Consider the following 26,088-nt stretch of genomic DNA (forward strand, 5'->3'; position numbering starts at 1 on the left):
ACATATGAAACTAATCACAAACAGCTGATCACACACAAAACAGAGTACCACTAATCCTCTGACACAGTGACACAAAAACATCATGAAACTCATTGCACAGCTGAATTAAGTAGTAGGACTCTTTAACTTACAAAAATACTAGAAATCTGATTTTTTTTTCTCTCTTTTTTTTAGAACACTTACAGTCTGTTTTCAGGTGGCACAGACACTTGTAGCTGCTCCCCCCCCCCACCCCCCCACAATAGACAGAAGACCAGCAGCAAGACTCTAAACATAAACACGAGTGCCCACGAAACAGCGATTAAGCTTGGCGAAGGTATGTGAAATTTGACACACACAGATAAATGCATCAAGAGGACGTCAGTTGCTTCGATACCCAGAGATCAAGGTTTAAATACTTCAAAACAACCTCATTTTTTATATTCTATTAAACATCCCTGCTACGACATCCCAAAGACCCGCTTTATATCAACTCACCAGTTTTGTTTGTATTCATCTGACATCACACCTGTCACCATTTCCCTGCTCACTCCAGTTGCATGTGAATAAAAAGCATACCTGCTATGTCACTTGAATTTAGGATAAAGCAATATAATCTAATAGTTTTAAATAGCTTTATACTGAATATATGGTAATGGCTATTCTAAAGGGAGTTATTGCTCTACAAAAATATGTGCATATAACACCTATAATTTTGGCTTGTGTTATCTATATGCATGTAACATAAGTTTCCTCCCAGAAATACAGCTGTGACACCATCGTTCCACACTTGCAGAACAATTCTGGACTTCCTCTGAGAAACACTTTAAAACTAATTAGCAAGATTCTCAAAAATTCAACATGAGCCCAGTTTAGACATAAAACATTAAAATTGGACAACAGTGAACGGATCACATGTCCACCTGGATTCTTTGGAATTAGCTTCAAAATTTTCCACTTCAGGCTATTTTTTCTATAGTTTAAGAAAGAGCACCAATCAGTTGAAATTTAAACACTTGCCTTGCCTGATGCATAATCTGTTCACTTGGTGCTCAACACATGGGATGAAAATAACTGAGTAAGAATTTGACTGTGTTTTAAAATCATTAGCTTGTATCCCTTTTACTTCAGTCATTGAGCGACATCTGTGATCCGTGGATGGACAAATCAGTCATAGCTGCCTTACTCATACCCGACTGGATGACCAATATACCGTGGCTGCGAGTGACCCCAGCATGGACGGCTTTAACATGAAGGTTAGGTGTAAGGAGTCGGTGACTGGTTTTAAATTAAATGTTTTTAAATACTTTGAAATTCCATAATATGTCCTGCAAAATATGTTCTCTTTAAACAAAAAAGAAACATCCCACACTCCTATATTAATATAGATTGCTTTGCATGCTTGAGCAATGGTTCTTTATTCGCTGTGTCCAAGCCTTTGGATCTTTTATAGAGTTTTAAGGCAAACATAAGTCAGTCAGATTTGGACGGCTAGACTTAAAGTGTGTTGACTTAGTGTGTGTTTCTTGGAGCACGAATTGGGGACCAGTGTCATTGTCATGTAGCCCCATCGGTTTCACCGCCACCGGTCTGTCCAGTATTTGCCGTAGATGCTGAGGACTCCTGGTCTGTTTCGCTGATGCAGATAACCGCATCACCGCTTACATTTATGAGACACTGAGCCTAAGAGAAGAACAAGTACACAAAATGTAATCAATTGAACAGCCAGTACTGAGATAAACCGCCTGTTAGTAATGTGCAGTTTATATCACCTGATTTTTATTTGGATTTTCCATGAACACACATTCTTTCATGCTGTAAGACACAACTGCATTGCCGCCAAGGGCCGCTACATGGGCTCGAACCATCGCAAACACCTCCGCGATGAATGAGTGAAGGAAGCCACTGACACCGCCTTCCTGCACAGAACAAAAACACACTTTACGTTTAAAACTGCGCGCGGGACTTTGGATATTTTACTGACGTCGCTCGTACCTCCCGTAATGATGTCGTCTCTCTGATAAAAAACATGTTGATAATGCCAAGGTATTTAATGATGCGTGTCCCGGGAAGGAAGGAGAGCGGCGTCATCTTCACCACCGTTACCGAGCTGCCTCCAAACGAGCGACTGGAGCGCAGCGAGCGGGAACGTCCCTCTTGAAGCGGACTGCAGCGCTCCAAAGATGAGACTGCAGGTTCAGAGAGAGTGTAGGCAGAAGCAAGTGGGAGACGTGAAGAGAAAAACAAGAAGAGAGGAGAGGGGGATATAAAGAAAAAGAAGAGATAAAACGGGAATGGAGATACCAGAAAAAACTCTAAACTAGTGGAAAGATTAAAAGCAGACATGAGCCTTGAAGCAGAAAGAAATGTCATAGTGGAATGAGCATGCAGAAACTCAGCTGTTAGTGTTTGCACAGCAAGAGTAAAATGTGCACTTACATGTGCTTAGGCATGTGTGTGTGTGTTTGTTAGATTTACATGCAGCATTGAGAATGCAATAGACAATCACTTGGCGCGTGTGCGCTGCCATGCATATCATGCAGTTGATGCAAACAAACAATTACACATGTCTGCAGACAGACAGACAGACCTGGGCACAGCTGTTTACAAGTGTGAATAGAGTGCTTACAGCAAAGTACATGAGAGATTTTATTCTATATGTTGGCATTTGTGAAGAAGGCTTCAGACATGGAGACAGACAGAAACGGCTGTGAGGCTGAGGCTGGGCACATGTACACAAGCCAGAGTGTGAAAGATGCTCCAATATCTTATTGCAAATTTACCTGATGTGGCTTACATCCATCAAACCAGGAACCTTCAGAGCCACATATTAGACTGTAGTTTACTTAACATGCACAGATCTGAAAAGTCACACGAGCTCTTGCAGAAAAGCTTTGACCCCCGCCCCACCGTGATTATCAGTGTGTTCCCAAACAAATCAGACATGAAATCCTTTAGCATTCATACAGTGTCTCCTCCTATCTTCCAAGCATAAGAAGAATCAGTGATGCAAAAGCAGGGGAGGGGAATAAAAGGAACCCTCCGGAGGTTCTCATGAAATTGCTGCAACCAACAAGCTATTTGAGAAAAATGCTGCACACAAAATGCAAAAACCTTTCTAATGTGACACACTGTTTTTGGCAAGCTGCAAATTGTGGATCCCTCTGAGGGGCGGGGCGTCAACTTTCACACTCTAGCCAAAAAAACAAAAACAAAGCTGGTGCTTGATTTACAATGCTCCGCCCCCCAGCGGCATGCATGGAGGGGTGTGTGCGCGTATGTGTGACCGCTTGTGAACCGTGTTCTGTATTTGTGGGTATGATCACCAGAGTGTGCTAGAGACTGTGTCCTCCTACTTGTCTTAACTGATCCTCGTCTTATGGTGTGAGCTTTCAGCCTAAGCAGCTCTAGCCAGGTGCTGCATCTGTCTGCAAAGGAACCGTAATCAACGGAGGCAGCTGGAGAGAACACACACGCACGCACGCACGCACGCACACACACACACGCGCGCACACACACACGTGCATTCACAAACGCAACAGCAACAACAACAACAAGAAAAGAAAACGAAAAGACAAAACAGAACACAAAACAAACGAACAGAAAAGAACAAAACTGGATGAGGGTTGGGAGCTGTGCAGGATAACTCTGTCCGAGACTAAAGGATGAAAAGTCAAAACAGGGCAGTGTAGTAGTTTCGGTAGCGGGAGAAGGGGCGGGGAAAATAAAAGACAAGAAGGTAGCTTACCTCTGGGTGACATGTTGGTACTTTCTCCGACACCTGTCACACACACACACACACACATACACACCATCACAGTCTAACTTTGTCCTTGTCGGAAGGCGAGAAAAGTTCAGTAACAACCGATTACTGCCACAAGGCGAACACAGCAGGCGCTGCCTAGCTTTAACCATCACCCCCACCCCATTATCCCATGGCTGTGTTAGCCTAATGCAAATGGGGGTCACCAACACAAAGTCTCTTCTAGACAGCGTCACAGACTGTTATCTAAGTTCACGGCAAAACAAACTCTCACTTGTCTACTACAGTTCATTTACCTGCTGATCGGACTATAAGCAGCTGGTTTTGGCAGAGCTTTGCAGCTGGGCTGAATAAAGAGACTGTATCTGATGTGTTAGTGGACGAGATGGGTGATACCTGTTTAGTGAAGCAGGGTAACGGATGAGGTAAGGGAGGTAAAAATACAGTTAAAGATACCTGAGATTTTGGATGCTGTCTGAATGTTGGAAGAGGACGAGTCTGCACACAATTCCAGGGGAAACTGCAGCTGCTCTTCAGCCTCAAGGCTCCCTAAAAAGATACACACAAAAACCACACTCAACTTTACACACAACACACAGCACTAGCAAGGATGTTTCTTAAAAGCAATACACTATTTAGAGCAGGGGTGTCAAACATAAGACCTCAGGGGCCAGAATCAGCCAAAGTGGGTTGTATGTGGCCTATCGTGTAAAATGAGTTTGACATCCTGGCTTAGATCCTAAAAGAATATTTGTTTTCCTACTTCACTAATAATCATGCAATAATTCTCAGCTTTGCTCAATATTGATATCAACTTACCTAAGCTGAGTTATTGCATTATTTGGAGTCAAGTAGTGGCTCACTTCATAGATACAGCTTGAATTTTTTTTTTCTTTGACTGATGAGTACTGAGTGTATTAAACTGGACATGAAAGCTTTCCTTCATCTGAGCAGAGCTTTAACTGAAGTAAAATTAACAGAGAGACTGACCTTTGTTGACGGGCTTCTCAGCTGTCTTCTCCTGAGTCTGTTCCTTGTCATAGGTCATGGCAACGGCTGTCACTGTGACCTGCGCAGGGAGACGAGCAGAGGAACAGCAGTAGATAAAAATTTTTTCTCTCAATTACATTCACTGCTCTGGCAGCTTGACAAATGAGTGATAGCCTGAATTGTCTCACCTGTATGAGCTCTTCTTCTGGCACTGCTACGGTGAAGTTGAGATGACAAAGACAGCAGGGGATCATAGAGCGCAGCTTGAAGTAAAAACTCTGAAACAAACATGATGAATTGTAGACTTGTAAAACCCAAAACTAAACACAGACAACCATAGCAAGTTCAACTAAGAAAAACCCCCCCCAAAAAACAGTGCCAGTGTGAAACCTGCTCCATGATGGTTTCTTACCTTCAGCAGGTTCTCACAGAGGTCAGTAAAGATCTTGTTTAAGCCTTGGTTAGTAAGATTGGCATTGCTCAACCTCAAAACCCTCACTGATGTAAACATCTGTCAAAATAAAGGATGACACAGATTTACACAGATCTAAATTAATACTTAATTGTATTTATTTCTAAAATAATTATTCTGCAATAATGGCTAGTATTGATACAACTACGTTCAGTACGTACCTGTACTCCTGAAGTCCAGTTAGAAATCCCAGGCATATTTTCAGTGTTGCAGCTGTAGAAACCTGAAGACATTGAAGCAGATGCAATGAAGCACAGAAACAATGGCACCTGCTAGAGCTTGGACTGAATTATTAACTTGTGTGCAGTGCATAACGATCCATTGTAACTGAACCAGAGTGAGTGTGCAGCATGTACCTGTGGGGGGAGGTGCATCGATCAGGAGGGAGTGGATATCCTCCACGGCATCGGTGTCATCAATCTATAGGAGTGATCAAACATTGTCACCATTTAAACTGGCATTTACAACTGGCGTGTACTGATTTGATTTGTACAGATACACACCTCCAGGACGAAGGCATCCTTTTTGCCGTGGGACAGATCCAGTTCTGATAGCTCGTCTGAGCTTTCCGAGTGGGAGCGAAAAAGTCTGGATCGATGCCTTGGCTCAGGGATTGGAGAGCCCACCCCTTCCTCTGCAAGCTCCTGCAAGCAAAACAGACGCAGCGTCCGAGCAGACGGGACGTCAGAGAGAAAACCAGAACACCGCAGAAGATCACATCTGTATCTAACATCTGTACATCTGTACTGTAACTAGTAGAATGACTGTGTTAGTAACAATCCACATGCTCTCACTCACCCAGTCAACTTTACTGACACACACTCATGGTTGGTGTTAATTTGGGAAAACGCACACTCGCACACACACAAATATATATGCAGGGGAGAGTGTGATTGGTCAGGGGAGATGGACATAATCAAAGTACGTTAACAACTTATAAAATGACTTTGCAGTGAGTCATCTGAAGAGGTGACTCAGGTGTGGGTTATGTATTATCCCCACACACAAAAAAAGTCCCCAGTTAAGAGCTGCAATTAATAGTGTGAGATTAATAGTGTGAAACACTTGTCATGCTTTGCTGCGTCTCACAGCTAAAGGTTGGCATGCTCAGTACCATGTTTATGCCGCAGAACACCTCAGGGTCCAGGGCAAATAATTTCTTTAATGATCAGAGAGAGACAAGAGGGGTAAGTTTATCACGATTCACAAAGAACAGAATATACAGCCCAGGCATATATGGACAGTTAGAAGTTGTTCAGCTTCAGCACAGAGGATTTAAATAAGATGACATGTACTACATTAAAGTGTCAAGTCTTAGATTTCATTTGAGAAGGTGTGCATCAGTATGGAAAGGACCGCTTCCTATGCACGGCAGACAACGTTTAGGGACTCTTTCTTTAATCTGACCTTCAGCAAGTTGAATAGGTCTCAAACAGATTTGGCTCAAGTGATTAACACAGCGATTGAAAGACAGCTCACTTCTTCACCCTGGAAGGCTCTTTGGTTGCTTCGGCTATGTGCCTGATGACCATTTTTAATGCATCTAGAGAATTCACCTACAGTGCACACCTGCACACTCGTCCCTATGCTTTTTTTCAGCAGTGAATTAATTAACAACTAGCAATATGACATTAGCAAACACAGCCATATGGGCTGAAACAATAACAGAGAGGGGGCTTTAAGTCAAAAGATCTATCTATCTATCTATCTATCTATCTATCTAGATCAGGGGTGGGCAATCTCAGTCCACGAGGGCCGGTGTCCCTGCAGGTTTTAGATGTGTCCTCGAACCAACACAGCTGATTTAAATGGCTAAATTAGCTTCTCAACATGTCCTGAAGTTCTCCAGAGGCCTGGTAATGAACTAATCATGTGATTCAGGTGTGTTGACCCAAGGTGAGATCTAAAACCTGCAGGGACACCGGCCCTCGTGGATTGCCCACCCCTGATCTAGATATATATACACATACGACTTGGCCCCTTTGTTCTTCTGATCCTTTAATCATGAATTAATCTGGTCACGAATTCTTCCTTTAAAAGGTGAGAACAAGTTATGTACTTGTGAAGCATTTCTGGCTTGCTTTTCAGCAAGTTTGTTTTTTTTCTTTCACCATGATTTTCTGGAAAACAAATACCAACATGGAGTTCTTTCTCTTTCATGTTCAATTCCTCTCTTCTCATTTAATGACACATAACTTCTACTTGTAACTGAAGGTTAAGTGTTGATAGTCAGCTCTGAGCCATGACACACAGCCACCCAGGAAACAGTTTCCAGTTGGCCGGGCACTTTGAATCTTTGTAAATCTTGACCCTTTAATGTTGTATCCAATCAACAAAGCTTGGAGAACAAAATAAAAAGGTAACTGTCCACATAACTATAGTCTGGACTGTATAGTATGTCTCATAAAATGTTTTTTAACACTGTAAAATATCACCAAAATAATGGAAAACACTAGTATTGTCCATACAATGTAAAAGCCTGATGACAATGCACTAGTCTTTAATATTCTTGGTCATAGACCGTAGATATTTTTTCTTTCAAAGTAGAAAAAAATGTGAAAACTGTTCCCACTTGTTGCAGTATAAAATGACCACAAACAGTGATGTTATAGCGTATTCATCAGGGTAAGTTTTTACCATGTCTGAACATCATAAATTTTAACGTTTTTAGTTCTGTTGTGCTAAAAGGCTTCATACATGACACCACAGCTACTGCAGTTGGAAACAAACCTACATTACCACAAACCCGCCCTGAAAGGTGAGACTTTTCAGGCTTTATCACAAAGATCAGCTTCCATAAGTTCACTGTATCAGCAAGTGTTGACTGTCTCACCGGAGGATTTATTTGATAGAGCTCTTTGTTCACAGCTATGGTGTCATTAATCCTTTTCTGAATGGATGATATATGCTCGCTGCTCAAGTCTCCTGGAGTCTTCCCTGCTATCTGGATACCCCCTGGAGCAGGCAGAGCTGTCAGGTACACACCTGTAGCAGACTGAACACACACACGTTTACTTCGATTAAGATCCACCACACATAAAAGCGACATAATCACTTGTTAGCATGAAAGGTTAACCTACAGCCAGACCCAGGAGCATGTTCTCGCCAACACTGATCTGTATGTGCAGGCCAAACAGCGCGTTCATGCTCCGCAGTTTCAGCTTATTCATCAGCTGAGTGTGTAGCTCATATTCCATGAAAGGCAGCAGGTTAGAGATGGCCGTTGCATTCGCTTCTCCCTGGGCTTTCTTCTTTAGACGGCACAGCCTGACAGATAAGAGGCACTGGCATTGAAGGTGCATTGATCCACTCATAGAAAACCTGCTTGACTGAACCCAATTGAGGTCTAAAATTGACCTTGATTGGTCAAAATTGCTCACTTTGATAACTTCCTTTGATGTCAAAATGCATCGTCTGAGGTGTATTGTTTAGTCCACATGATACCACTGAAGAATATTGGGTCTTATAAATTATGTTATCTGAAATATCTACTGTAAAAGTTATAATTTATAGCTAGATTATAGAGTGAAATGCTTGTAATATACTTTACTTTTATAGATTTGAGTTGTGTGTGTGTGTATTTTTCCCTAAGTAATATTTTTTAAAAGCCTTTTAACTCCTTTTCTGCTAATATCAAGAAGGGTTAGTGGGTTGGTGAGGTGTTATACCTGGCCTGGATAAGGCAGCCCTTTCCTGCAACAGCTGCTTCTGATGGCAGGTCAATTGTTGTGAAGAGCACATCAGGAACCTTACAAAAAAAGGCAGTAGTTATTGATATTTTTAAAGAGCAGAAACCTTTTATTTAACCTAAAAAGAAATTAACTGTATTTGATACCTTTTGTCGTCTACAGTGGTAACAATAGGTGAGCTGTGCAGGGAAGGGCATGTTGAGCTCATCGTACGGGATGTGACAGAAGCCACAGTTCGGTGGCGATGGCTCCTCAAACCTGGAGAACAACAAAAACCAAAAAGGTGCGTTGTCATAAACACGTGATGACTGACATTCAGACTGTCCGAGACTTTGAGCTGAACAATAAGAAAAAAAGAAACCAACCTGTGGTCGGTGCAGCCGATGTCCAGGCAGCCTTCACGCATGTACCGAGGATTCAAGATGGCTGCTGTGCCAGATGCGGACAGAATACACACCTCCTCGCTGTTTTGAGCCAATGCGAGAAATGAAAAGAGAAAAACAAGATAGCGCAATGAGAGCAGGACACAAAGAGAGAAATCACAAGGATCCAAGTGTTTTGTACCAAACTCGGGATTAAAGTGCATCACTTTTCTGTGTCTTTACGCAGTACATACCAGATGCTTGTGCTCTCACTGTACCCTACAACCGCATGGCAACCGAGAGCTCTGGCATGAGATTTGATCTCCTGGCGAATCTCCTCCCACCAGGCGTCGCGAGTCTCGGGCTCATCTGCGAAACACACAATTCTAAATCAAACAGCCTTCACGAGGCATTTCTAACTGAATTATTTATCAAAACACCTCACTGAACACTAAAATATAGGTTAAAAATGCAGTACCCTCACAAATCCAAACAACACTAACAGGAAATCTGTGCATAATCTGGTGCCTAATCTGACTGCTTTGACTTACCAGAAAATCAACAAACAGCCAACATTACAGTTTGTATTTTCTGATGTTTTATGGGTTAAACAGTGTATCAAAGCAGGCCAAAACCAACCGTGAGTTTGTAAAACAAACTGACACTGAAAATGGTTTGTGAGAATTTCAGAGAGATGATGATGATGAAGGCAGAGTCAATGGTCAGACAAGATTAGTTCATTAGTGGACATCATATAAATGTTCATGTCTCCCTTCTCTTTGTCTCCTTTCAGCCAGCTGCACTAACCGAAAGGACACAGCCACCAGCCATTATGTGGCTCTGCTAGTATAGATAGAAAATCTGGTATAAGAGAAGACACTACGCCTAATTTTAAACGTGCTTTCCTATCCTGGTGACAAAGCTAGTAATTTTAAAGCGATCGAGCCTTCATCATACTTATGCTAAACCATGGGTGTGTTTCAATATTCTCATGAGGCTTTGCTCCAAACATCTTTTTCTTTAAAGCCAAATCATTGCAAGTTGAGAGCTTAATCTGACTCATATGGTTGTTTTAGGCTGTTGAACAAAGAGGACATGACCAAAAAAAAGCTACATTAGAGTATTGAGCTTCACCCCATGATTCCCTGGGAGAGCTACATGCTGACAGAGCCTCCCAAATACAGAGAGAAACTCAAATGGTAGGTGAGACAGGGGAGAGGAATGAATGAGGGGGTGAGAAGAATGGGCTGTGAAACTGAAGAGATGAAGAACAATGACTGATGGTCAGGCATTAGGCCCACGAGGTGGGTTTCTTTAAACCAGAAGCAGTTATGTCAAACAGGCACAGGCTCACCAACGTGCACACTCATGACCATGTGCACAGTCATGGGCAGAGAAGGGCCATATTCATTCACTAGAGTCCATCAAATCTACTCCATTATTTAAGTCAGCTCACCTCTTTCCCTCCATCCCCACCGTAAAGTCCCAGATCCAGTTAATTTTCCTCAACTGTGCCCCCCAACGACTTCTTTCCATGCATCCATTCATCACTTTTCTCTCTCTTTCACTTTCTTTCTCTCAGTATGAATACGGCCCAGTGAGTTAAGGATGCACATGCCTCAGTGGCTCTTTGTGACAGAGTAAACCTCCTAAACCTCCTCTGGTCTAGACAGGTTTGACCACAATGTTCATTCGGGAAGCGTTAGAAACAGCGCTGGGACAACGTTAGTGAAGAGCAGGAGCTCTTCTGTGCAGCAGGATGAGCTGGGTGTGGGGTAGCCAGGCCAGGCTGGATGGGGTGGGGACGCAGGGCATGCTCAACTAAACTCAGCACACACACACGCAAACACACAGATTAGAGAGAGGAAGATGGCAGCTCACTGAAGTCAGAAGTTTTCAGCAATATGAGGCTATGCTGAATTCTACTTAAGCTTTCTATGGGGGCGTTATAGTTTAACACTAAGCAAACATGGGTTTAATTTCATTGAGCTGCCATCATTCCTGTGGGTGAGAGCATTAAAAGGGGGGAAAATACCTGCAGTGACACTATTCCAGTCTAGCAGTTTGTATGAGCGCGTGTTACCCAAGGCTGGGCCAGAACACACCGTTAGTACAGAAAAGAGAGAAAAAGAAAAGAAGAGACAGTCTAACAAACCGACACAGCACAACGGAAGCACTCCACAATCACTATGCAAAGACAGACACCACTTCACAGTCACTAATGCGACGACAAACTAAGTTAGGTCCTATTGAAACAATCTGACAGAGAAGAAAAAGACTGATGAGGGAGAGAGGAGAACTGAGATGAGTAAAAGCGTCAGGCTATATTTACTTATTTTGTTTTTAACATAAGGAGAAGAGAAGCTCTACAACACAAAAAGGAGCATGCAGCGACTGTAAGTACATGTAGGCGCACTGTGGAGTTTTCACGTAAACAAAAACGAATGCGTCTCATCATAATGCACCGGGCATGTTCTTACTGTAAATGCCCCCCTGCTCCGATTTTAAATCATCAGTCAACAGGTTCAAACGGTGCCAGTCTGGAGCAGGCCGACCAACCTGAGTGAGTGATAGAAGTCATCTGGGTTGCCAACATTTAGCTGCAGTGATTCAACAACGACGGCCTTGGATGCATTTATAAAACATTACATGAAGTGCTTTTACATGCATTAGCTAATGTATTTTGCTAATAACAAGCAGATCAAGCCCGAGTTAAGCAGAACATAACTGTTAAGTTATTGTTGTTATTGTCGAAGTAAAAACAAGCTAAAAAAGTAATGCACTTGTAAAAATATCGCTCCCCGGTGCTATTTTTGAAGAAAAACTCCACAGGGTACCTTTGATGTTTTTCTGTAGTAGAAAGGCAACAGTGAACAGGGCTCTTTTCAGACTGCTTTCCAAGTTAATCCTGGAGTTTCAATCAGGGTCATTGAGTCTAATTTAAACAAGACTACAGGTTTAATCACAGCACCTTTTTTTACAGTCTTATTTTAGTTCCCCTGTCCACTTCTGACAAGAGCCCTGCTTATCCTAACCCAGCCCACATTCATCAACACTCCCCTTTGATTAGATTCTCAGACATCCTTCATTCGTATTGGTAGGCTATTAGTAAACTGAGCTAAAAGGTAAAACTACTAAGTCTATAAACTGGACTCAGGCATTTCAACACTGTTAACAGGCAGGTGATCACCTGACGAGCAAATGTCTGTAAATCTCATTTGAAGGTGTATTTATTATGCCCCTCTTAACACAAGAACAGATTCAACACAGTGAGTTCAATAAAGACAGAGAAAGGCTGGCAGAGCTTAAGCAAGACACCACAGCACCCCGACATGTTGCCACCTACAGCCAACCACACACACAACAGAAGTAGCAGGCAAAACACTGGAGCCATGCGCCACTACTGCAATTCAGCCGCAGGGGGCAGCACTGCACGACAACAACACAGCAACCACAGCACAGGCACACACACAGAGCCACCACATGACCAGCACAGACTATTAATTACATAAAGCCAGTGAGTCAAACGACAAGGTGAAAGTTGCCCCTATCCATAAAAATGTTTGACACATGTGATGATAGCCCATCCTAAAGTTTAGAACAAACTGCAGACGCAGCCTATCGGCGTGACCAGGAACAGCTTTCACCTGCTACCTACAGGACTTGCAGATAAACTTAAGTCTGACCGTCAACTTATTGTTTTGTTTTTTTCCTTTGCAAACAAATTGGGAGTAGGACCATACACTGGAAAAATTTGGCAACACAAGAGGATAATGGGTAGCATTGACTAACAGCCATTTGCAACGAGATCAAACACACACAACACTGTAGGGTCAATGGAAAAAGCTCACTCTTATCTTTTCATGGCGCGATGGACGAGCTACGTTAGGAACTTGTGTGCTTTTGTGTGTTGAACTCACCGGGGTTGTGTATCCGATCCAGTAATTTGACAGATCGAGCGCTGACCACTCCACCAACATGCAGCAGAAAACCAGGCGGGAACGACGTCAAGGTGAAGAAGGGGAACTCCTACACATTTAATTAAAAAAAAACAAAAACACACACACTGGTCACTTACAGAAAGGGCCTTTCCAGTATTTTTGTGTCTCATGTTTACTTATACATTGGTGAATATTAGGTTCTCAACTCAAAACTGAGTTCAAATATTTACTTTTTGCTGACAAGGCTAATTTGTTCTGCGTTAGGTAGGTGGTTAAAACACCACTATAAGATACAACACCTACAGTAGTGGGCAAAAGTCTTGAGTCAGCCTATATTTCTTTATATTTTACCAAGAAAATGGGAATTCTACAAACATAAATGAAATACAGTACATAAGGCAAAAACAGTTTTCACAATTCTAACTAGCCTGAAAGGTCAATATTCGGAAGGACCCCTTTTAATCTTCACTAAAGTGTGAAGTCTTTCAGCCAAGCGTCCTTCTCAGTAGTCTTCAGGAAAAGTTCTCCAGGCTTCTTAAAGAACATTCACGTGTTAATGTTTCACTTCATGTGTTTTTTTTAGCCATGTATGCTTTTAACTCTTTTGTGTTTGGAATCACTGTTGTGCTGAAAAATTAAGCAACAGCGAGGTCCTGTGTCAGGTCTTTGCTGGATTTTATTTCCTTTTTTTAAATATATGAATTTCAATTACTGTTCATCTGGTACTCAGCTAATAGCTCTTTAAAAATCACCTTGTTGGTGCAAAAATACATCTATCTAATCATGTTACATTTGCAATTTTTCATAGAGTCAACTAAATAAAAGTGAACAAAGTGTTTTTTTCTCATGGTCTGCTAGTAAAAAAGTCCCTAAAGATACAACTTAAAAATGTTTCTTTGCCAAGTTGACTGTAATGTGCAGACATATGCGAGTTAAATTCCTTTTTATGTTTGCATGATTAAGACATCAGTTTTTAGTGGCTTGACAAAAACAATAAGAAAAACTATCACGTACAAGGACTGGACTGAAAATGAATGAAAAAGCAGCCAACATGCAAATCAAAAAACCTAGAAAGACTTTCAGAACACTGGAGAACTACTGCTCAAAACCACCTACTGTACTTCCTGCTTGGAGGTAATTTAGTTTAAAAAAAAAAAAAAACACACAAAAACCCCCCCAGAAAAAAACAAGGGCTAGCTCAAGACCTTTGCACACTACTAATAAGATCTTTATATTGCATAACAAAAAAAATGAATTAGTAAATACTTTGAATAGAGATCATCCTATATTTTTAAAGGCTTCAACCCCAGAAACCTCACAGTATCAATTCTATGCAAAAAACTGAGAAATTGGAAAATCCTAAAGCAGAACCAGTTATCAAACTTCACATTTTTTCCTCTTCCAATATACACTGAAGCAGGTGATTATCACTCAAAACTGTTTTTAAAGTCTAAAACATGATGCATGTAGACTTAAGTTACAGCAGGTATAGGATAAGTGGAAACATGCACCAAGGACAGAGTGTGATGAGCCCCCCATGCAGGTTTTGTCCACTGAGATTCCCCACTACAGCCTACCCATGTAGGAATAAAACTCAAAAGCATTTCAAATACAGCTGGAAATGATTGAGAAAAACATCTATGAAAGCCTAGGTATTTAGTGTCACTGATGTAGTGATTGAATCCTTTTGAGTCTACCGTATACACATGCATTCATTAGGTCTGGAGCTGAAAGTGAAGGACAAAGACAGACAAAGTAGTTTGCGGCTGTGAATCATTACTCTGATTTACATGCTTGTCTCTGCCCACTAAGAACACAGCTGGTCTTCTGTCTCTAGCCAAGTAATGTGATGCAAATCCATGCATTCACTCACACGAGGAGCAGGAAACAAAGCCTGCTGGTATTCATTCTTAGTTGAAGAGACAACACTCTTACAGAAAAGCAGAGGGACGTAGTGATTCCCAGCCATGCAGGACCAGTATGTGATGGATGGCTTCAGTGATCAGAAATCAGGTGGGAATGCCACAAATTTCAATCGTATCCACTACTCCACAAAAGGAAGATGTCTTCCAATTTGTCTGACAGCTCCTCCCACTCTGAGCCAGGTCACAAGAATGAGCTGATGAGATGAGTATGCTCATTCCTGTTTTTGATACGGGAAACCAAAAGTCAAAGTCAGGAAATTTTTCTGGAAGGAGGGAGGCACTTGAGATGAATATCCAGACGAAACACGAACAGTCTCAAACACACCCCTTCGAACAAGAAGGGAGCCCAACTCCTAACCTCAGGCACTCTGCCTTACATGTTTGTCAATCTTTTAGGGTTTGGAGGGTGCAGAGCAATAAAATAAAAAATAAAAAAGAGCTAGGTTAGGAGTTGACTCAGGCTAGGTGGTGGCCATCCGCTTGGTTAGGGTTTCAAGGGAAAGGTGGAGAGTGAGAAGGTGTCACACTGATGGGACATACCCTGGCGTTTAACAATAACCCAGAGGAAGACGCTCCCTGAATAGCATAAGTGGTCGAGACACAAAAAATGGAACATTACTTGGTCTTACACAGACCGATCCCCATTAAACACCTCTCCAATGTCAGTTATGAATTTGTCACAAAGAATGCACCTGTGTTAAAACTCACCATTTGCACAGAGATCTGAGGCTGATATGCAACGCCAACACAAATGTCAAACCCTCAACTCTCCAAAATGGCTCGTCAGCTGTGACATTGCATTTCAGTCTCAGGTGTCTGCACCAGTAGTGAGCTAGTAATTAATTGTTTGTAAGCGTGGACGATGAGTGACACCATTGTCACCGTACCCGCTGCTCAAGAGCTGTCTGCGTCTGTTGTCTGAGGAGGGTCCTCAGAGGTCCCGCCTCCTTCCCGGCGCTGCCTCCACTGCCCATTCCTGATCACAGAGGAGAGCCTGGCTTCAGTTTTGTCATTTTAAACACAAAAGTCAGCCGAACACAAAGACAAACAAACTGTCAGGTGATTATTACATTGCAGCATTCATGTTTAAACAAATCAAGAGAAAGTTGAACTTGGATGAAAAAAAAACCTAATGATCTTCAGCCTCATGAACCTCAGACTAACTTATTCTGATCATTTAGTGCACTAGAAAATACATCAAACCACATGCTGGGAGTTAAGGTATTCAGAATAGGACTCTCACAGTAGTGTTGTGGACTGTGAGCAGTTAGTGTTTCTGACAAAACCAGTCAAGACAATTTGGGTGTGAACAGTCCTGCTGTTGACCCATCAAATGAGTGAGATGCCAACACTTCACTGTTATAAGGTTCTGGCACTCGGTGACACACAGCAGGCCTACTATACCGGAGGCTGCCAGCAGCAGGTCCTCAGTGAAGGACACGCTCTTTCTCAGCAAGGCAGAGTCTGACTGGATGGAGGAGAGTGGGGCTGAGGTGGTTGCCCTGGGATTAGAGCCACGACCACAGCCCACTGAGCCAGAACCAGGAAGGGACAGAGTGTCTGTGGAAAGGATGGGGGAGCTGGGGCAGAGGAAGATCCCAGGTCTGCATCTCACTGAATGGGGCTCCTCTATCCAACAGCAGAGAAAAAGATGGAGGGTGCATAAAGAAAACAGATATATTGAGAATGGATAGGCAGAGAGCAATGAAGAGAGTAGGTAGAAGCACAACAACTGAGAAGATGGAGAAGAGCACGATGAGGAGGAAAGTGGACACAAGCATAGAGAAATGAACTATGCAAAGTAGGTAGCTAGTATTAAGTAAGCTGGGCATTGTACTGATACTGACCTTGGTGAGTGGATCAGCTGTCAATACATTACATGGCTGGTCCACATTTTAATTAAATTAGCATGCTAACTACAGACTGATGACTTTCAGTGTTGCAGAACCCAAAATATACTTTCGATTCAAATAATTTAATGACATTTATCAAATGTGCACTGCATGTACTGGTTGTAAGGAGAGAGAAAAAGGAAAAATGCTGAAGAATGATGGGAAGCAAAAGCCATTTTCACACATGAACTCCAGACAATCAATGCTTCTGATCATGAGTCATTTCTCTTGCTCTCCATAATTTTATCTTCCCATCATTATAGTACAAGTTGATCTTGGTTTCAATCTGTCCAAAGATTTTTCTAGAACTGTGAAGGCTCTTCTAGATGTTTCCCGGCGGTCTGATCTGGCCTTCCTGTCACGACCTGTGAAAACCTCAGTTTAGGCATCTCGTTGATTGTTCCAACTTTACCAAAAGTGCTCTTCACTCGGTTAGATGTGAAGCTGTTTTTCCTAAACATGGAAATAATTCTGTTATAGTGGACTTTACTTGTCTTCTGTGGTTTTTCAAGCCTTTCGATGTTGCTGAACTGGCTAGTTCATTTCTTCTTTTTAAGAATACACCAGAATGTTGTTCCTTAAAGCTGATGCTCTCTGTTTTCTTTTGGTCTTTCAGCCAAATGATGAGCACTTTAACTTGTATTTATACATCTCTTGATCTCATATTGAGGTCAGCTACTAAATGCAAGCTCTAAACTTGGAATCAGCCCTAGATTTTTTTATCTGCTTTTAAATTATCACGGAATAACAAAAGAACATTCCTCTGAAATTGGATGTAATGGACTATGTAAACAATTGGCTGTAATTCCTAACAAGTTAATGCAATAACTTTGTCAAATGCCTCGAATTAAAGCTTAAAAGTCTACAACTCAGTCAAATCTTATTGAAAAAGTGTTAAATCCTAAAGACTTAGCTATACAGTGCACCTAAAAAGTATTCACAGCTGTAGCAGTTTGCCATGTTACAGCCTTATTCCAAAAATTGATTAAATTCATTTTTCTCTGCAAAACTTTGAGTATGATGCCACAAGCTTGGCACACCTATTTTTGGGAAGTTTCTATCATTCTTCTTTGCAGAATCTCTCAAGCTCCATCAGAATGGACGGGGAGCGTTGGTGCATAGCCATTTTCCAATCTCTCCAGAGATTCAATCAGATTCAAGTCTGGACTCCTGCAATCTACATGTGAAAATGGCTTAAGAGGAAAAGAAAGGAGGCACAGAAGAGGAAACATGAGCAAGAAAGATAATGAAGTGGAAAGAAAGGAGGAATGTGGATTAGGGGAAAATGTAGGTCCAATCCTGAGGGCTCGGGAGGGCAGCTGTGGTGAAAAGTTCCTCAGTTTTTGTGGCATTTATTAGTGGCCTGCGTTAAAATGTGCTTAAGTTGTCCTTAGGGCAGAGTTCTACCAAAATTATCTCTTGCTCAATGATTAACCATAATGACTACTAATGGAGAAGTGACCTTCAATCAACAACAGCCTCCATGAGACACAGTGCTTCTAAAGCTACAACAACAAGGGGACGGAACAAATACAGAGATCTGGTGTGCCTTCAGGCTATGAAGCACATATTTCATATTACAAATATTAAAAATGTTTTTGTTTTGTTTTGTTTTTCAAAGTGTGAAACAAGAAGACACACCAGGCCACTGAGGACAAGTGGGAGACGAGGCAAGGCTTAATAAATATTTATAATAAAACTTACAACAGAAAATAATGATAAAATATTCTTAAAAAATGAACTGAATAAACTGAATTTGAAAAACAAAACCACACAGCAGCACCAATATGAAGTGTAGGAGAAGGGAGGGATGAGAATGGGAAAGAGGGACGGGGCCAAGTATTCTTACCCGTCTTGGGCGTCAAACTGAGGTCTGTGTCTGATGATGAGGACTGGCGGCTGCATGGCTTGGAGGGAGAGAAGGGGGGAGGAGAGGAGGAGGTGGGAAGGGCTCTGAAAGGGGTTGGCGGGCCGGAGGACGAGGGCAGATCCTCAACAAATACCGGCCTGCCAGGAGAACATGACACACACACACACGTCAGTCACCACTGCACCCCTCTGAGCGTTTGTATGTGTGCGCATATGTGGGTGAGAGTGAACCGAGGTTGTTAAGTGGAAGGGTGACTTTTTAATGTGACACTTGTTTGCTTTGGGTGAGGTGTGTTGTCAGGTGCTACGCATGGCTGGAAAACAAAAAAACAAAAGCAAGCGTGAAAAGCAAAAAGTAAGGACGAAGAACAGCACACGCACACACACATAAATGAAACTAAAGAAAGCAATATGGCAAAACAGACAAAAAAAGATCAGATTAACAGAGGATGACGAGCTGAAGCATGTGTCCCAGTAGAGTGAAGCAAAGGTCAGGTGACTGTAGGGTGATTACAGGCCCTTCCTCAGAAATGCTGATGCAACTGCAAACCCGACTGCCCACCCCGCAGTAATTAGAAAATGAGAAGTGGAGGGATTCCAGACTAAAATCATTTTTAAGGACATAAGGGTTTGTCTACCTTCTTTGCCTTGATGCTTCTATCTTATAGCTTTATTGCTACACTGCATTTCTGATTTCCTGCCTTTCTCCTGCACCTATTTCCTTTCCTGCCTCTGCGTACCAGTGAAGATGAGTGTGGGTACAGAGACTGAGAAGTTCTGGGACAGTCTCTGGGAGCTGCAGACCGAATGCACTGGGCTGTTGTGGGTGGAGCGGCATCCGTGGGCAAGGGGAGACCTGGGCCAATCAGCAGAAAGAATGAGAGTGAGAGAGAGAGAGAAAGACAAAGAAAAAGAGAGAGAGGAAGACGAAGGGCCGATATGGACACGAGCGGTGAGAAACGTCCAAATCCAAATGTTGGCAGAAAGGAAGAAAGAGGTGCACACAAGAACCAACACAACACAACATTGCAGTAGAGTGAAAAAGGGAGACAAAAAAGGAAAAGAACAGCAAAAAGAGGTTGTTGGGTTTTTTTTGTTAAAACTCCCACTTTTTGCACTGTTATTCAATTTAAAGTCATGTGAAAGAAGCACGAAAACAACAAGCAGCTCTCAGTTTGAAATCTCAGTCTCACACATATACAGAGCAGGGATGCAAACACGAGGGGAAAAAAAGGTAACGAAAGCTCTACAGCATTACAGATAAGTAACCAAAAATAAGATAGCCTGGAAAGAATTTCTTTTTATATGGCTCCCTGGGAAACCTAAAAATTCTCCATTATGGCTGAAATATTAAAAAAAAGAAGTAAAAGAAAATAATCGGCAATCATTTTAATACATGGAGTAACTGTGGATATCAATTTTAAGCAAACTGATTAAGAAAGGTCCTTTATTTTATAATAGTGTAAAATATCCAACCGCTACATCTTGAACTGTTGGTCAAAAAAGCAATCTGATGACCTTGTTTTCCACTTTGGCACCATTTTGTTCTCATTATGTCTTTTTTGTTTGTTTGTTTTTACTGAAAAGTAAGTAAAGGAGGCCTAACCAAAGATAGATAGACAATTAAATAAAAAAAAGTGACCGTATTTTTTTGTAGTAACTAAAAGTGCATTTATTGAAGAGAAGGAATTGAGACTGTAAATGAGTGGCAACTGCCAGCGCTACCCCTCAACCTCCTAGTGTTTGATATAAGATATATATCGGATGACGACATAAAAACGTCTATAGTTTCATTTTATGCTATCGTTTGTTTCGTGGTGTCGCAAAATAAACTGTTTACGGCAATATTTTTTCATTATTTTGATGGTCACTGTAGTGGCTATATTAATTTCTTAAAGTTCTCTCTTTCTCTTACATTTAATATAACCACACTACAGACAGACAAGCTTTTGATTTTAATGCGTTGTGGTTAGCAACAACGACGGTAAATCCACCGCGTGTCCGCTTGTTCCACATAAACCTTTCACAATAAAGCTCAAGATCCTGTTGAGACTTTTCAAAATAAACAGAATCACGTGAAAGATGCAGCGTGTTTACGGATGAGAAGCAAAAAAGAGCCGTCAGGTGCTAAAAAATAAACCTTAGACTCAAACGTTAGAACAGGCTTTTCCTCGCAGCACGCTGTGTAATAAATACTCACAAAGAAAACGGCGGCCGTTACAACTTATGTCTAAAAATGTATAGTTTCATGCATCAGTTAAAACACTCGACTCCAGGTACGATGCCCAGCTGGAAACGCTTCAGGCAAGTCGAGCTGCCCGAGATTCACAGAATTTACAGAAAATGTTACATTTTTGTGATTTATGTCGTTATCGGACGATAGATGTCTTAATATCGGAATATGAGATTTTGGTCATATCGCACAGCCCTAGATACACCTATGGGGAAATTAAAAATCTGTTATTATAACCTTATCAAGTTATTGAATTCACAAGACTTGACCTCTGACCTTGAGGTCAAACCCAAAATTACTAAATGGATTTAATTTAGTGGAATTTCGCTTTATACTCACTACTGCTGAACAGTGTCAGTAAATTAAACAACAATAAATACCCGAAAGAGATTAAACGACAAGAATCCCGAATCATGGCAGCTTTAGCTCATTGAATAACCAGTTTAAAAACAATCAAGAATGTGTGTAATCACAGATAGCTGTTTAGATTCTGATAACATAGAAGAAATAGGGGTTTCTTTTACAACACTTTCTTAATTGCAAGAAAAACCAAAATGCAGGTAAGTCTTAAAGGAAAGATGAAGAAAGACAATCATAACAGAAAGAAGAAAATGAACTCCGGTACAATAATTACGCTCGCTTCGATTCATCACTTTGTCCTATTTTTAGTGGACACTCATGACTGTTCTCCTCACCGAAAAAAAAAGTTTTCCAATTAAATTCACACATTTCATCTCACCACCAGCAGATGTTTACATCCCCGTTACACAAAATCTCACACGCCGACACACAGATGTAAAGTTTGAAGAGAATAAGAGGCACACAAGCGCACCAAGTCGTTAAGGTTACAGGAACTGGATGTAAACCACAAAACAAATCACTTATGATGGGAAAAGCAGAAAAAAGTGAGTAACCACATAGTTAGAGGCACAGCAGAACATGTGTACTAGATACACACTAAAAAGATGCAGCACTAGAACATGCAGAGGCAGAGCAGAAAGCCATGCAAGAGGAGTCTAAAAGAGCAGACACAGACAAGGGAGGAGGAGGGGGTTGAGGATGGCTGTGTGTGTACTGTACATGTGTGTGTCTCAGGTTATGTCGTGTGCTGTTAGTTTTATGATGCACTATACGTGATACAATGGACACACCAAGTGCAAAGGGGAATCAAGAGATACTGAGACACACACAGGAGTGTGCACATAAACCTTTATACAGTACACGCTTTAATCCACACACTCTCCCTCTCGTGCACACACAATCGTCTTTCCCAAAACTCACAGTCTTGCACATAAAAGAGGTAGTAGTGTGCATGCTCGTGTTGTTGTTTCATACTCACTCCTTTCCATCTTTAGAGGGGGAATTGCAGGCATTGGAAGCAGGAGCTGTGTTTGGGTGCATGTGTGTGTTGGTGTTAGGGGCACTTCCAGAGCTGAGTTTGTCCAGCGTGCAGGCGGTACCTATGGCCCGGACCACCAGGCCCGACTCTCCTTCCAGGTCGAAACACTGCAAGTAGCCCACTACTGCATTCCCACCCATCTCCAGCACTTTAAGCCCTATTTTTCTCTGTAGTTCTCCTGGACGGGGGGGGGTAACACACAGCCATGTTAACAAAACAGGGAAAATTGGGGCACTCATTCCTCAACACCTGAATTTCCTTACCAGACATGAGAGAGATGAGCCTCTGTCGCGCTTCATTGGAGGCCCTGGGAGTTCTGATACGGTCAATCCACTGGTACTCTGGATCTTCATTTACCACGAGTTCCTCAACAAAGCCGTGCACCAAAGTTGCCCTGTAGCACTGTGGAATACATGTGGCTGCCATACAAAAACAGAGGGGAAGGAACTTAGATTTCACTAGAAAGGTTTGTTATAGCTGATATTCCATCTTTATTGCACAGTTTTAAGTGGTATTTCGTTGTTTACAGATGTGCTGATGGCACTGACACGGCTTATAATTTTGCTGATTAAGGAATAACCCCTTTTTTTGTTGGCAAGATCATTATGACAAAAAACTTGATTACAATGCCATCTAATGAACTGCTCTCCCTCACATAAATCTGAAAATTGTGCCTCATGACGCATTTAGAATCAAAAATCCACCCAAACTTACTGCAGAAAAACTTGACCCCGCATGAAGACTGTCTGAAACGGTTCAAATCGTTGAAGAGTTCCACTTTAACAATGACGTTTATTTCCCCTCGAATTCCTGATGACAAACAATAGCAATATAGATAAGGCCATGAAGAAAACAAAATAAAATTAGTGATCATTGTGGATGGATTAGCTGATTGTTATACCATGGATGGTATCATAGATGGGAAACCAGCCAGAGATGACAGAAGCAGCCTCACTGTAAAGCAGTGGATCAATGTCAATGTAAACTTTCCCTATGGCATCATTAGCACTGTAAGTGTCGTGGTCCAATACTGTGATCTGCAATGGCTCATCCTGCAAGTCCTCATCATCGACCTACAGACAGCAAGGCGTGAAGAGGAACAAGAGGCAAAAGCGAGGAGGAGAGTTTAGAAATCTACAGAATCTGATTGCAATTTAATGTAGTAATAACATCGGTCCCTCATGTTCAAAGAGAGGCATTTTACCTCAAATTTGAACCACTCCGAGTTCCATTGTGGATTGAGGGATTTGGGACAGACATCCGTTTTGAAGGTTGTGTTTCCAAACTTGACCTGGAATGTAATCAGACACCTTTTTTAAATGCCTAATTGCTTTTCTTGGCTCATTTTAGAGGGGAAGTGACTATCAGCATTAGGACAAACAGTTCATGTACAGTCACACTGCTGTAAACAAATTAAGTACATAAATTCTTCTCTTACCTCTACGAAAGCATCAGTAAGGTCACTGGCTCTGTCCATCACAGGCAAGTGGCGCCCTGCCACAATTTTGGCCTTCAGTTTCCCAGGCATGATTCAATTTTACGCTGATCTGTCAACATATATAATTAAATCTGTCAACACTGCCCTTAGCAACAGGAAACATCGAGGCGTCGGTAAACATGTTTTGGTGATAACGTGCAGAGCCCCTTCCTCTGTTTACAAGCTCACTAGCTAATTAGCTTAAAGCTAAACTAGAATTTGTATTTCTTGTTTTTCAAAAAGGATGATCCACTCGGTTTGAGGTTATCTACTGGATTGCCGTTTATCAAAACAAAACAAAAAACAAACTATCAGTGTGCTAGATTAAGTTAGCAACACGAGGCTAACACGAAAAGCCACTTAGGTTAACTGCATTGCAGTCAGAATCTCTTTAGCTCTAGTTACCTGATCGGCCATGTTTTTACAGTCACACGGCAAAGCCTCCACCTATGCAGCTACAAAATAAACATGTTGTCTTCAGTGCAGACTGTAGCATCCTTACCAGTGCTAGAAGATTAACATACAGCTGGCCAAGCAGCAGCAGTCTCGTTTTACTCGGACATTATTGTTGACAGTCCACCGTTCGTCTGACCTCCGTGTCTCTCCCATAACACGAGACGTGAGTTCCCAGTACACCACACAGGAAAGTGTCGCTCAACTTAGAAATCATCCAGCCGCAGATATTGCGGCTTTACAGATACTGGCGATGCTCTACAAATGGCATTACTGTTCACTTACTATTTATTACACACGTCCCGCGTAAATACAACGGCTAGCTTGACAGCATGAAGCCCATGATGAATGAATTCTCACTTGGGGTTGTTGTGTGCTGCGTTTGTGTGTACCTCGTAAAGATGTACTTTAACATGCGAACGTTACGTCGACGCGCCCCTGCTTCAAATAAAAATAATAATATAAGAAATAATATAATATCTTTTTCCACTAGGATGATTAAAACGTGCTTATATGCTGTCAAAGTATTAAGTTTAGCTTTTCAGTAGTTCAATTTCGCTTAATTTTATCTATTTCAATAGCAGCTCCCCCGTTAAGTGTATCCCTTAAAGGCATCTTAGAGATTTGGTTTGAACATGCGCAACTTTGACAACTTCGTTTACCTTCCATGTGACCGTAGCACGAGGAAGCAAACACTCCCAGTATTATTAAAATAAATGCAAAATGTTTTGCGTGCATGGGTACTGTAAGAGGTTACGTGATAGATTTTTTTTAACAATCCTGCTGTTGTATTTTTTATTTTATTTTTTTTGCGCACGTTGAATACTTTATCCGGAAAAAATATATATCTTTGCAGAAATGACAACAGGAAAACCTATAATAGGAGGAGGCTTTCCTAATAATCAGGAAAACCCAACAAAAGACCTAAACTAGAAGTAGAGTAGCCTACTGCCTGAACCGTAGTCCTCCAAACATCTCAACAAGAAACTGTTGCACTGTTGCAGGTGCTTTGAGTACTTAGAAATATTGACTGAAAATAAACTCTCAGCATGTTCTCCATTTGCTCAAGCTTGAATGTTATATGTTTTAAAACTACAGACCCCGTGAATTTCAGGGAAGGAGTTGTGCCCGTTTTTTGTTTTGTTTTTCTAAATTAAAATTATACATTGTTTGTTTCATTTTTTAAAAGATTTACCATTACATCTCAACCTGAGAGCCTTTTATATATGTATATGTAATATGTTATGTGTAAGAACTGTAAGAATGTTCTGCAAAACAAAGCAAGAAAAGACATCAGGAAAACATTACACAGTGTTCTTTTGTAGTACACGTAACTCTTGTGCCAGGTGGATTAGTCTATATCAAACACAGCTTGTCACCTTTGTCTACTGAGGGGGGTCAAATGGTATTTTTAGTATGTATGATATGTGTGAAGACAAACACCTGTCACATAAAAAGAGATTTAGTTACACGTGTATGACTACCTACAGTGGGGCAAAAAAGTATTTAGTCAGCCACCGATTGTGCAAGTTCCCCCACTTAAAATCATGACAGAGGTCAGTAATTTGCACCAGAGGTACACTTCAACTGTGAGAGACAGAATGTGAAAAAAAAATCCATGAATCCACATGGTAGGATTTGTAA

General features: G+C 41.5%; 1 protein-coding gene across 17 annotated transcripts; it reads right to left on the reverse strand.

The window, feature by feature from the left end:
* Positions 1–1,381: 1,381 nt before the first annotated feature.
* Positions 1,382–24,825, reverse strand: c2cd5 (C2 calcium dependent domain containing 5). Of its 17 annotated transcripts, none has more exons than XM_005729886.1 (32): positions 24,494–24,825; positions 23,953–24,061; positions 23,719–23,805; positions 23,416–23,587; positions 23,229–23,324; positions 22,778–22,933; positions 22,455–22,692; positions 18,863–19,020; positions 16,526–16,750; positions 16,009–16,097; positions 15,662–15,697; positions 13,176–13,284; positions 11,291–11,344; positions 9,510–9,624; positions 9,259–9,357; positions 9,040–9,151; positions 8,873–8,952; positions 8,285–8,471; positions 8,038–8,199; positions 6,319–6,363; positions 5,708–5,848; positions 5,561–5,624; positions 5,366–5,427; positions 5,145–5,243; positions 4,921–5,010; positions 4,733–4,811; positions 4,199–4,291; positions 3,728–3,760; positions 3,306–3,407; positions 1,975–2,168; positions 1,752–1,898; positions 1,382–1,662 (listed from the first exon to the last, which is right to left on the reverse strand). In XM_005729886.1, exons 2-32 carry the CDS (start codon positions 24,040–24,042, stop codon positions 1,537–1,539), a joined length of 3,540 nt encoding a protein of 1,179 aa, XP_005729943.1. In that variant the 5' UTR covers positions 24,043–24,061; positions 24,494–24,825; the 3' UTR covers positions 1,382–1,536. The 17 variants fall into 17 exon arrangements, with proteins under 17 accessions (XP_005729943.1, XP_013765519.1, XP_013765518.1 ...); XM_013910065.1 differs by having other exon boundaries at positions 3,336–3,437; XM_013910064.1 differs by having other exon boundaries at positions 3,306–3,437.
* Positions 24,826–26,088: the final 1,263 nt, after the last annotated feature.

This window comes from Pundamilia nyererei, unplaced genomic scaffold (genome assembly GCF_000239375.1).
Source record: "Pundamilia nyererei isolate P.nyererei 1_Seehausen unplaced genomic scaffold, PunNye1.0 scaffold00035, whole genome shotgun sequence".
Taxonomy (NCBI): domain Eukaryota; kingdom Metazoa; phylum Chordata; class Actinopteri; order Cichliformes; family Cichlidae; genus Pundamilia; species Pundamilia nyererei.